This window comes from Uranotaenia lowii, chromosome 2 (genome assembly GCF_029784155.1).
Source record: "Uranotaenia lowii strain MFRU-FL chromosome 2, ASM2978415v1, whole genome shotgun sequence".
Lineage (NCBI taxonomy): Eukaryota > Metazoa > Arthropoda > Insecta > Diptera > Culicidae > Uranotaenia > Uranotaenia lowii.
In genome coordinates this window covers 243,529,460-243,542,197 of record NC_073692.1, presented here as the reverse complement: position 1 = coordinate 243,542,197, position 12,738 = coordinate 243,529,460, and the positions used below count along the sequence as shown (strand labels likewise).

Sequence of the window (12,738 nt, the reverse complement as noted above, 5' to 3'; positions counted from 1 at the left end):
GATTGTAGGAGAAGATTGTTTGCAGTTGGAGAACGGTTGCCATGGACCAAATGAATTGGAGTAATATTGTTCATCAGGTTATGTCGTGAGACAGAACACCAAATAAATAAAACAAAAGTAAATAAAATAAATAGATGAAGATGGTCTGAGAAATACATTTGAGCCAATTTACAAGCTTTCCAAAACTATAAATTTTGTTAAAATAGAGAAACAAAAAAGATTTAGCGGAAAAGTGTTAGGGGTCATTCGACCCCTGGCGGTATTTTTTTTTTTAGTTGGTAACCACAGGTGGTAAATCCCGGTTTACGGATTGTATTCCAAGGCACGGCGAGCCACCGCGTCCCCCCAGTTTGCTACTCTGGGTCCATGGGTACAATGGGAAGACTCATGATATACTCCGTGTATACCCCCTACTCCCTAAACTCCACCTGGGGCCGCAGACCTGGTTCCCACCTCGAACTGTTTAGTACACTATGCTTCAATAGTGGGAGGTCCATTCGCGCTAATGCGCTCAAAGGCAATACTCATTAACGAGACCACTTTCAGCAAAACCTCTCATCCTTACGACTCGACGCCTGAACTCTCCTCTAACGACTTGAGAACCGACATCTCCTCGCAATGACTCGAGATTCCCACACAAACCTCTCCTCTTCGCGACTTGAGGCCTGATCTCTCCTCTAACGACTTGAGATCCGACCCCTCCCCGCATCGACTCGAGGTTTACCTCTCCTCTGCACGATTCAAGGCCCGATCTCTCCTCTAACGACTTGAAATCTGACCTCTCCTCGTAATGACTCAAGGTGACCACTTGTACCCCTCCTCTTGTTGGTAAGGGGCCTGATCCCTCCTCTTACGACTCGAGACCCGACCCCTTATCATAAAGACTCGGGGTTGACCACTCAAACCTCTCCGCCTGAAGGTTTGAGACCTGACCTCTCCTCTAACGACTCGAAGCCCGACCTCTTATCTTCAGGGTTCGAAGTTTGCCACCTTGCCCGTCGTGTGCCAGATCGAGAGCAGCTTATCCTAGACTCGCGCCTGTCACGGCACACGCGCGGGACTTAACGCAACGACTCGGATGATTCCCGACGAAGACGTCATCCTACTCCGACTCGAATGGCTCACCCGGCGTCGAGAGCCACTCTACCCGTGGGTATTCCCCGAACGTGGAATAACCCTTTCCCAACGATTTCCACTGCGAAGAAGGTCAAGTCTTATCCCCGCAGCTTCTGTCGTTGAGAACCGCTCTACTCGGATACTCCCCGAAGGTGGAGCATCCTACGCACGAACGCGGCGCACCCACGGCATCCACTACGCAGAAGGTATTGTCTTATCTTTGTAACTTCAAACCGTGGGGTCGGACGCACTCTACTCGACAGCCCCCCGTCGATGGGGTCAGTCTACTCCGACCGTTGTCCGGTCTTCTTTATCCCCCATTGGCTGGCAACCCTAGGATTTTGGCCCGCGGATTTTCCTGCCCGTTGTGTGCCAGATCGAGAGCAGCTTATCCTAGACTCGCGCCTGTCACGGCACACATTCGGGACTTGGAACGCTACGACTCGGATGTTTCCCGACGGTGACGACATCCTACACCGACTCGAGAGGCTCGCCCGGCGTCGAGAGCCTCTCTACCCGTGGGTATCCCCCGACAGTGGTTAACCCTCTTCCCTCGAGATCCGCTACGAGGAAGGTAAAGTCTTATCCTCGCAGTTTCCCTCTTAGGAAGCGGCACAACTCAGATATCCCCCGACATTGGGGTATCCTACACACGTTCGCGGCGCACCCCTGACCTCCGCTACGCAGAAGATGATGCCTTATCTTTGTAGCTTCGATCAGGGGATCGGACGCATACTACTAAGATGCTTCCCGCCGATGGAGTCATCCTACACCGTTCGCGGACTGCCGTTGGTTCCAGCACCTCTGCAGGGCAGTCATGATACGGGTGAACCCATCGCTGACCGCATGCCAAGTGTTGGAATCCGCACACATCCTCTGTACAACGTAATCTGCTGTCGTGTCAGGCCCACAGGCGGCAAATATGGAAGTACGTACCGCCGCAAACCTCGGACAGACAAACACCACATGTTCGGGTGTCTCCTCTTCATCACCACAATCTGGGCAATATGGCGAAGCCACATGTCCAAACCGGTAGTGGTACTTCATGAAGCATCCATGACCAGTCAGGAATTTCGTCATATAGAAGTCCACTTCACCGTGCCTTCTTCCGATCCAGCTCCCGATGTGCGGGATCAGACGATGGGTCCACCTTCCTCTCGTTGAGCTGTCCCACAGCTGCTGCCAGTTGGACATCGAGTCCTCATTGGCGAGATCTCGAACGTTGGGCGTGTCTTTGTTGTCGTAGCAATAGACATCCTCCTCAAGCAAAACCGAGATGGGCATAACACCCGCTACTACACAGGCGGCTTCGGACGACATGGTCCGGTATCCGCTGATAACCCGCAGGTTCATCAGCCGCTGAACGCTGCTAAGTCGCTGCTGGTTACAGCTTCCTCCCAAGGCCTGCCTCCAGGCCGCTGCTCCGTACCGCAAGATCGATGTGGTTACACTTGCCAGGATCCGCCTTTTGCTGCTTTGGATGGCCGAGGAGTTCGGCATCATTCGTGTGAGTGCGGCCGTGGCCATTGCCGCTCTCTTGCACACGTATTCGACATGGCTCGTGAAGCTGAGCCTGTCGTCAATCATCACCCCTAGGTACTTGATTGCGCGTTTGGACACGATAGTGCACGGTCCAACGGCAATGGTACCTGTTTGGGGTGATTTCAGGTTGGTGATAAGCACCATCTCGGTTTTGTGGTGGGCTAGACACAGGCACTTGGAGTGCATCCAGCGTTCCACTGCCTGGATAGCTACCGTGGCCAGTAGCTCAACCTTCGCTGTTGAGGAGCCTCTCGCCAAGAGGACTACATCATCTGCAAATCCTACGAGTTCGGCTCCCGATGGGAGGCTCGTTCGTAGGATTCGTCGTAAGTGATGTTCCACAGAACCGGGCCGAGTATTGACCCCTGTGGAACACCCGCCGAAACCTCTTGTGTTCGCAAACCCTCGCCCTATACAGATATGCCGGGATCCTCATTTGGATGAGCGACGGCGCAATCGCTGTCCAACTGACACTGTTGAAGGCGTTCTTCACATCCAGAGTGACAACCGCGCAAAAGCGGAGCCCTCTCCTCTTGGTCTGCCTGGCTCTGTCCGCTACCTCGATGACCGAGCGGATGGCATCTACGGTGCTTCGACCTCGACGGAAACCAAACTGTTTCCCCGAGAGTCCGCCCTCACTTTCCGTGTATCTCTGAAGTCATTCGACCCCTGGCGGTATGAGTAGGTATACGGGTATACCACAAACGTTACTCAAAAAAATCTATGAATGAAAATCTATGATCTATCATGAAAATATACTTGCATTTTGAAAATAACAATAGGCCTGTAGTAGAATTTTCTTGAAAATAGCTGTATTAGGCTTAATCAAAGATCTCTTTGTATTAAGATAGTCGGGCTGTTGTACTCTTGAACAAATCGTTGGCTACGCTAACACAATGTCTAAGGTGCTGCCGCTCTGCGAGATGGGATCTAAGCTTTGCAGCTTTCTTCTCAAGCATTGCAGCTTTACATTCCAGCTTTGAGTAAAAGCACATCATCGCACTAAAACATTGAATATCAATGGTCAGTTCACTCACACCATGATTGTGTTTATATTGTTTACTTCAATGTAAATTGCGCTAGTGCACGAGTTTGCGTGGAATGTGTTTAAACTAGAGGCTGAACCCCTACCCGATAACCTTTTTTGGCGCTAGTGTGATGTCGCCAAAATTTAAAGGAAGCCGATAGTAATCATCATTTCAAGTTTAAAATATGCCTACTGCCCCCTTCCCGTATGTATAGTGTAGGGTTGCCATCCGTCCCGCAAAAGCGGGACATGTCCCGCTGTCCCGCTTTTTGCTCAAAATGTCCCGCTTTTTTTCTTGGAAAACTTTTACAAAGTTGACTGACTAACACTGGAGAAAACCAAAATTTTGTCTCAATTTGAATTCTATGACGAACAGAAAATCTTTTTCTCAAAATACATAAGTAGCATTTTTCATAGTTTATATAAGACAATACTGAATAACTTTAAAGCTCTAAGCATTACAGTAGGATTCTGATTAGGTTTAGTGTTCTTGGAGCACGTTCAACTTATGTTTGAAGAAAATATTTTTCAAGTTGCTTCCAAATAATAATAGATTATAGAATTATAGAGATTGATTTTTCCGCCGGTATCTTAGTTAAATTGCCTTATATTATTACACCGTTTTCGACTCAATTGTCCGCGGTAACATTACGCGGTAGAAAATCCACCGTTTACATGTACGACTAGAAATATTTTCTCTAAAATAACGTGTTAATTCGCGAGAACCCTGGAAAATAACGGTGCATATGCAATAAACCGTGTAAATAATACAAAACTGAGAAAAATCAATCTGCGTTTAATAAAAAACTACCTAAGTGTATTTTCAATGAACAATCTTGGCTGATGGTAAAGATATAAATTTGTCAACACAATTAAGCTTTTTTAAAATTTTCTTAAATGTCCCGCTTTTTTCGGCTGTGTCCCGCTTTTTTTTTCGTGACATTTCCCGCTTTTTCCTGGAAGTATCTGGCAAGCCTAGTTTAGTGTTAAAATTTATGTTTCATATTAGTAGAAATATCTCAGTTTTTAGAGATACAATTTAAACCAAAATTATCTAGAAAAATAATGGTTGAAGTGTGTGAAAACTACAACCGAAAAAGAACTGAAAGTCAATTTCCATAACCCCTGTAATTATTATTATTATTTTTTTTTAAATTATCATATATTTTTCCTGATCTATAAACTTTTTCGTAGAACAAAAGTTTTTTTTTAAATCAAACTAAGCTTCTGTGAATTTACAAGCTAAAACAAAAAATTGGGTTTTAGAGGGTTGATAATGGCATTTTTTCAAATTTTCTATTATACTGAAAATAAAAGTTTATTTAATTTTAATCGTGCTTTACAAGTCTTCTCAATCCACGTAAAATAGGAGGAACAGCCAAAATCTCTGCGAATGCCTAAAAATGTGTCAAAGTTAATTTTCCAATTACAGAATATCAACTTCATAACAGCAGCCCACTGTTCGAATACCAAAAAAAAAAACTCTCAACAATACCTCGCAATCCAAGATGGGTTTAATTTTAATTGAAAGGGGTTGTAATGAAATTGCTACGCAAGGGTGGATCCCTTGGAGTGGTTCTTAATTTTTGTTTTATTTTTTTCTGCCGGTTCGGTCGATGGAATTCAACACAAGTTCCTCCGGGCTAGATGAAATTTGGAATAGAAATTGAAATTGTATACAGAAACAAAATTAACCGAGATTAAGCTTCGAGTCGAGGTGAGAACGCCCCCAACAAAATAAATGAACGTTGTTTCAGCTAATTTTGTATCCTACCTTCTGAAAGGATTTTTTAACTGTGATGAGCTCGTTGTAATGAATACTTTTGTCTTTTCTCTTCTATTGAGGTGACAGACTTCTCGACATTCCATGCAAAGTGTGTGGCGATCGAAGCTCCGGAAAGCATTATGGGATCTACAGCTGTGATGGTGAGCTTCCTCAGTTTCTAATTTTTTCTTTTTTTTTTTTTTTGCAAAAATGCAAATATTTTGATTGCCGTTTGATTTTTAGGTATATATAAAACCAATGATTCGTTAATTATCAGGTTTTAGGTTTTTTTAATTTTGCTAAATTTTAAGTTAATGACCTAATTATCCGAAGTTCATCAGATTTTTTCGATTGGCTTTTGATATGAACAAATAACAGATAACAGTTTCCTCGGACCTTTCAGGTTGTTCCGGATTCTTCAAACGTAGCATCCATCGGAATCGGGTGTACACGTGCAAAGCAGCCGGCGAACTGAAAGGTCGCTGTCCGGTCGATAAAACCCACCGGAACCAGTGCCGTGCCTGTCGGCTGAACAAGTGCTTCCAATCGGCGATGAATAAAGATGGTAAGTTCAATCACAATGATCCTTCTTCGCTGAGCTTAAATGAGTTGGGGGGAAGGAGAAAATTTTGGTTAACCATTGCAAAATATTGACAAATTATTTATTCACCCGCTACTAGCGCCTTAATGTAGCCGAAATCAATTCTTCACTCATTAAGGCAGAGTCGCGATTTTGAATACTGATATCTCAATCTCGACGCTGCGGTTCGCTGGAAGCTGAGTTGTGCAAACGAAATCACATTACGCCAGAACAAACACAGCTGCCAATGATGTCTTCAAACGTTTAAAATTTTCCACCTCATTTTCATACATTTGCAGGAGGTGGGTGGTGAGTTATGCTAGATACGAATATTTGAGCAGACTCAAATGAAGCGTTAAGTTGTTACTTTCGTCGACCCTGATCCCCCAAAAGACGAGGCAGCAGAGTCAAAACCGCCACTTCGTTTGATCTTTTCAACTTTCCCGTACACTGCTCAGGGAACTGTCTGCGTAGCGAGATTTTCCATTGGAATCCCTCCTCTCGTAATTGTCACGTAGTGTCTCTCTCGCTATTTTCTTTCGATATTGAGTAGTGGGGGATGATGGTGGGAAAGAACATAATTCGCATCCAAGCCAACGGCAGCTGCTGGCAGCGAAGCAGAAATAAGCACCATTTTTACGCCCTGGCTTTTCTGCGAAAGTGCCTCTTTGGCTTGATAGATATGAAAGAAGACGCACGGTTGAGGGTGTCTTGAAAAGGAGAAAAAAGTGACAAATAAGTATATTACCAACTTCAACTCAAGCTGAGAAGATGCGGCTTCCGATGCGGAAAACCGAAAATTTGAGTTCGATAATCCCCTTTTAACGCTATTTCTTTTTTTTTGCTTTCATAGTCTGGCTTCTAAGACGCTTGATGTCGCTTAAAGTTCAAAATACTTGTCCTTTTGGCAGTCGTAAGATTGTGATGCTTCATTATAGGGCTCTTGGGTGGTAAAGAGGTAAGCAAAGTTGTATTTGTGTTCTGGTTTTGGGGTTGCGCATTGAACAATGTTGTGGAGCATTGACCATTGGGATTTATTGCTGGATTGTGAAAAACGCCTGAATCCATACTACAATAATACTTTTTTTTTTGTTTCGATTATAGTCGTTTTGTTTTATTATGCATGCAGAAAAAATCCAAAATATGAGCGCTAATAATCATAGCAGCTTTGCCTACTAGCGACACGTCGCATACGTCGCGACGTTGAAAATAATATCGACGCACCGCAAGTTTCCTTGGAGACCTGGAGCATGCGATTGTTGCCCTAAGGAAAATGCATAGTAAATAACATAAACGATGTTCGAGTACTACATCGAAATCGCCTACTGGAGAAAAACAAACCTGCGAATGACAGAAATCTCGGTAGTAAAAAAGCATCGCTAGTCCTTCTGTCGCTATTCGGTTTGGTGCTATACACATAATACCATCTTTATGGCATTCGCGACTTTATCAACGGTGCAGTTGGCGGATCGTTATTGAAAAACTTATCCGGTACAACTGAGTTCGATGTTTGCTCTTGGGCTCGAACTCGCGGACATCGGCTCAGGAGACAACAGACTTGCCAACTGAGCTATATCACAAGCCCAATACTACAATAATACGATATCAAAGTTAATCTCTGAAGGATATTCGCCAAAACATATTCAACGTCTCTGCTTTGGCAATAAATTAAGTTTGAATAGGGAAAACAAACTAATTGTGAAAAATGTTGACATAACATTCTTATTTTGAACGATTTTACAATACCTACCGTAAAGTGGGTTGAGTCGGTTAAATTTTTGGACTGTTTCCGTAATATTTCTGTTCAATGCTGCTTTTTAGCACCCGATTTGTTTAAGATGGCTTATTTTGTTGATCTGAACACAACTTAATAAAAAATATTAAAGTGAAAAGGGTATTTTACTATCAATAATTTTAGGTCACCCCCAAGTGGGTTGAATAGAGAAATAGAGCCAGTTGATTATTTATTGAGAAACTTGTGTAACGACGTTTGTTCAACGATGAAAATGCGTTCCGTGCATAAACTATGTACGCTTTGTAGATATGTTTTCGATTGTTCCAATCCTCAGTAATCTTCTTTTTTTTTAATTTTCATATTCGAAGAAATGTTGATGATAGTGCCTAACTTCAGGGGATAAAACTCAAATATTTGTTTTCCTAGAGTTTATGTGAAGGCTGAAATCCCTATTCTTATAAAATCAACTTAAAAGCAATTTTCCTTCAGTGCTACAATATTTTTCACAATATTGGGCGATTTTAAATACTTTCATGAACCCCACGATTAGTGAACCAAAAATTATTTTGATCAAATATGTCACCTTTCGAATATGAAGTGATGCCGAACAACACTTGTCATGGTTTGAAATTTGGTGATTTTTTATGCTTCAAATTACAATTTTTTAAATTTACTTAAGCAACACATAATAAATTGAGCTTTTACACAGGAGGAAAAGAGAAAAAAAATGTGTAAATTGGTTGACATTTGGATCCCAACAATTTTTCCCATTTGTATCCCGATTCACCTCCATGTCTCTGTCCACCCCATTTTACGGTTCTCTGAAAGATGTATGAGTTTCAAGTGGCATCAATTTTTCAAAGCTACTGACGTCAGCAAACGAATAAACACAGAGATCCCAAGAATGACAATTCATGGGAAATACAGTTATCCGGAGATTCTCTGGAAGGTTCTGTGTTTTAAAAGTAGTATGTTTTAAAAGTAGTGAAGCAAATTTGAACGCTTTCCACAGTTGAACATATTATTTTTTTTTATTTTCGTCAATTTGTATTTGCCAAGTCGATGAGTAATGTAACAAATGCAAGCAGTAAAAAAAAACAGTTAAAGTCATAGGTGGCCAGGATTTTCACAAAATTAACCTTATTTTGAAGCTAGCAGATATGAATTTCTTTATTCAACTGTTGGCGTCATCATCGCCTGTGGGTTCTTTATGTACATTGAATAAAAAAATGTTTGCATAAATTTTGGGGTTTTCTATATTTAAAACCCATTCGGCCCGCGGGCCATAATTTTTTGAAGCATGCCCGAATACGAAAATATTGTAACATGACTGTTCCTGTAGTAGTTATAAAACGTTAAGAAATAGTGTAAAAAAACGTTTAGAAAATGATATCTGAAACCATAAAAAACATTGCACTTATCTTGAATTCCAAAACGACGGTCTGTTGAATATGGCGTTAAGTTATGTTACTGTTTAAAACTGTTAAAACCTTTATATGGAGACACTGTTCTAGGAACAGTTAGAGTATGGTTTATAATACGCTTATGAATAACGTTTTCAGGGCATTGAACTGTTTCTGGAATGAACATGTGTAGGAATATTTTAAACGATTTACCAAACCGTCAATCGAACTGTTACAGAAATCGGAATGATCATAGTACGAACCGTTTCATTATAGTTATTTTGAGAAGCTATCATTCCTAAACGTCAACGTTAAAAGTTCCGTAGCGATTTGATTCCAACGCTAAGCAGACCGTTTTAGGAACCGTTAGCTAAAAGACGCACACGCACACTAACGCAAAATTTCGTTCAGTGCTTATGGAATTTTTTCGGATTAGAATGGAAAATCATTTCAATTTCATTACTTTATTAAATCACGTTTATCACAAACTTGCCCGAAATGTATATTTTTCCGGCTGCCTCCTCCTCATTTCGCCCAGCATGCACGTCCTGTAGAACTTTCCGAGCCAACCAATCCATAGCACGGAGTAAAACTTTGAGGGTTCCGGCAGCGTAACCTAAAATATAACAAACGGGATCATAGGAAATTGTTTTAAAAATGGTTTTAATTTCCACGTACCTGGTACAAAAAATGTCATCGGTTCTTGCATTCCTTGAATGCCCCGGTGTGCGGATTCCTCCAGCAGGAAGATGGCCTTGTCTAGACCGGAGCTAGCCACCTGTTTCCGTGGCGTAGGCCAGTGCCTGAACGTAATCTCGGTGAGTTCGTAGCGTCGACATGCAAAATCCTTTGTGAGCATTCCACACTTTCACGGTGGTGTCACGACTTGCACTTATTACTGTAGAAGAAAAGAAAGTATTAATTTTTTATTCGTTTTTAATGCATAATCAACTCACAATTTCTTCCACCGCAGCACAAAACTATATCGTTGACCCAATCGTGGAGGTGTTCCTTGCTCTGGATGTACGGTTCCTGGGAGCTGATCTGGGTGCAGTTCCACACCCGGATGATGGCATCGCGCCCAGCCGAGTACAGCCGTCCATTGATCGGAACCTGTTGCAGGGCGTCGACTCCATTTTGATGTCGTTTCTCTTCGGCGTCCCGGATCACGAACGAAACCTGCATCTTCTTCCGGGCGGCCTGATGGCGGCGCGCAAGGTTGAGGCAAAAATTTCCCGGCGCAGCAAGCAAAACAAACGAATGAAACCGTTTGCGACAGTGGTGCCAGTTTCAATGTTTTATCAAAATTTGTACGGATATTGAGAAATGAAATTTTCAATAAATATATTTCAGATGATTATATAGGATATGACTATGTGTACTAACAAATGAATGATATTTTTTTTAAACAATTTATTTATTTGAAACGGCTCATACCTTTAGGTTTTAAGGACCAAAATCGATGTTGGTTGTTTACAATTGTTTGCTTAACTTAACACTTTGTGAGAGAAGAAAGGAAGATAGAAAGGGAAATATTAAAATAAAAAAGAATTATAAACGAAGATCGGTAGCTTTTAGAAAAAGGTAGATTTCAAACATGTAGTCCCGAAATGAAGTTATGAAGATGTAAATATACTATTTATTAATCCAATTCAGAAATTTCGTTCAATTCAAATGAAAGCTTTGAATCGAGAATGTCATAAATATACAATGCAAACGTAAATTCTATGTTTCTATATGTCACATGTTTGCATCTTAGACCCTCATAAAAAATCTATCAAAGAAATTGCTTAAAAAAACGTTTTTATTTACCTCATATTTATATTACATTATGTCAATAAAGGCAGGCGGTGTTAAAATATGTAGCTTCAAAGTTTAATTAGTATCATTGAAACTATATTCAGTGCTATATTCTATAAAGTCTTTAGATTCCGTATCCGCATATCAAAGAAATTTCAAAATGTGTACTGATTACCGTGCAAAACCATCTGGCATCTTTGACCAACGTTTTGTTCGTTTTTGACGTGCATATGACAGAAAGAAGGGACGGTATGAGTAAAGGTTTGAGATCATTTTTACGATTAAAGAAAAAAATCAGGAAATCGTTGTACCATTCTATCACCTATCCGGATGCCATCACCTTTTCACATGAACGTTAATGTTTTGTTCTTATCGTTGTCGAAGTAAAGTTTGATAGAACATCTGCGTTAACAGAGACAATCACTCTTTCTGAAAGCGTCGATGAATTGTATGGACTGTTTTAGATATAGTTTTTTAGTATGCGGGTGTACATAAAGAGCCCACATGTGGATTCATGATGCAAAATTTTCTCAAAGAAATCTATTTTCTGCTTTTTGTTAGCTTCAAATTAAGGACATTTTGGTGAAAATCTTGGCCACCATTTCTTCAAGCCAATGAAAAAAATGTATAATTCTGATTTGAATATTATTTTTTTTTATTTCTTTTTTTTTTAAATATCATTTTGAGAGATAAATAATACAGTAGGCGGCGACCTGACTGACAGGTGTGGTTATTTTTGCTGCTGAAAAATTATTTTATTTTTTACTTGTGAACTGTTTTTTGTGACAAAAATTCGTACAGAATTCGTACAAAAGTTAGATAATTTGAGCTTGCATCGCGTTCATTCTAGTTTTGTTAGTGTTTTGAGGTCTGAAAGCCCAGTTTATTATCGAAATTAGTGGACGATGTACATTGGTTGTTGAAATAATGAACAGGGACCGGAAGAAAATTTACAGCTACACTGGATACTTTCTTTGAATCTGTTACCTTGTGGATAGATTTCCCTTAAACTTTCAAATTGCGAATTTACCGCAAGCACTTATGAACTGAACCCCAGGGAGAGGGGGGAGGGGGGGGGGTGTTGATAGAGTTCTATTTTTGCGCTCTGAAAAGGAAAGAATCTAATTCGCAATATCGTTGGGAATCAAGATCGGCTCTTCGAAAATTCGTGTAAGCGCATCTCAATCCCAAAGACTTCAAGAATGTCCAAAAGGTAAAATAACTTACCGGCGTATGGCCAGTTACGTCCTCCGGGTGTCCACACATAGGTCGTCGTAGAAGCCTCCACTGGGTCCACGGCCAGTTGGTTTCCTGCGTGCGGATTCCACTTCTCACTTTTTACACTACCGAGATCTATTTTCTGGATCTTTTCGCGCTCAACGTACAATGATCAAGTTCATGTTTTATTTTTTTGGTCAATTGCTACGACCGACTTTCAACCGACAATTTTTCAAGTTTATACTACGCTTTTTACACGACTCGTTTCCAACAAGGTTCAAGGAATAGAGAGCATCCGAAAGTCTTCCTTGTTTTCATGAAAACTTCCACAACCGCTTCCCCTAGGAGGTTTTCCTACATAAAAAAATAACGTGAGAGTAATTTCAGCATTCTTTGGGGAACGCAGCCGGCTATACGTTAGTTAGCAATTGCACTTTAAGGACACCCTCTCTATCTTAGGTCAAGAAGCGCCGCTTACACTGAGTTATTCAAGAATCTCATCTTGTTTAGTAAGGTAGTTTATAGGATAAAGTGTGGTTTTTGTGTTTCGCG

General features: G+C 41.3%; 1 protein-coding gene across 3 annotated transcripts in view; it reads left to right on the top strand.

Annotated features, from left to right (window-relative positions):
• LOC129747183 (protein dissatisfaction-like) overlaps positions 1 to 12,738 on the top strand; it is a 75,194-nt gene that overhangs the window by 30,273 nt on the left and 32,183 nt on the right. The window contains exons 2-3 of one of the 3 annotated variants that reach the window (XM_055741231.1): positions 5,531 to 5,611; positions 5,854 to 6,015. In XM_055741231.1, coding sequence (XP_055597206.1) covers positions 5,531 to 5,611; positions 5,854 to 6,015 — 243 coding nt within the window. Of the gene's footprint in view, positions 1 to 5,530; positions 5,612 to 5,835; positions 6,016 to 12,738 lie in introns of all 3 variants that reach the window. The other 2 variants (XM_055741230.1, XM_055741232.1) reach the window with 2 other exon arrangements.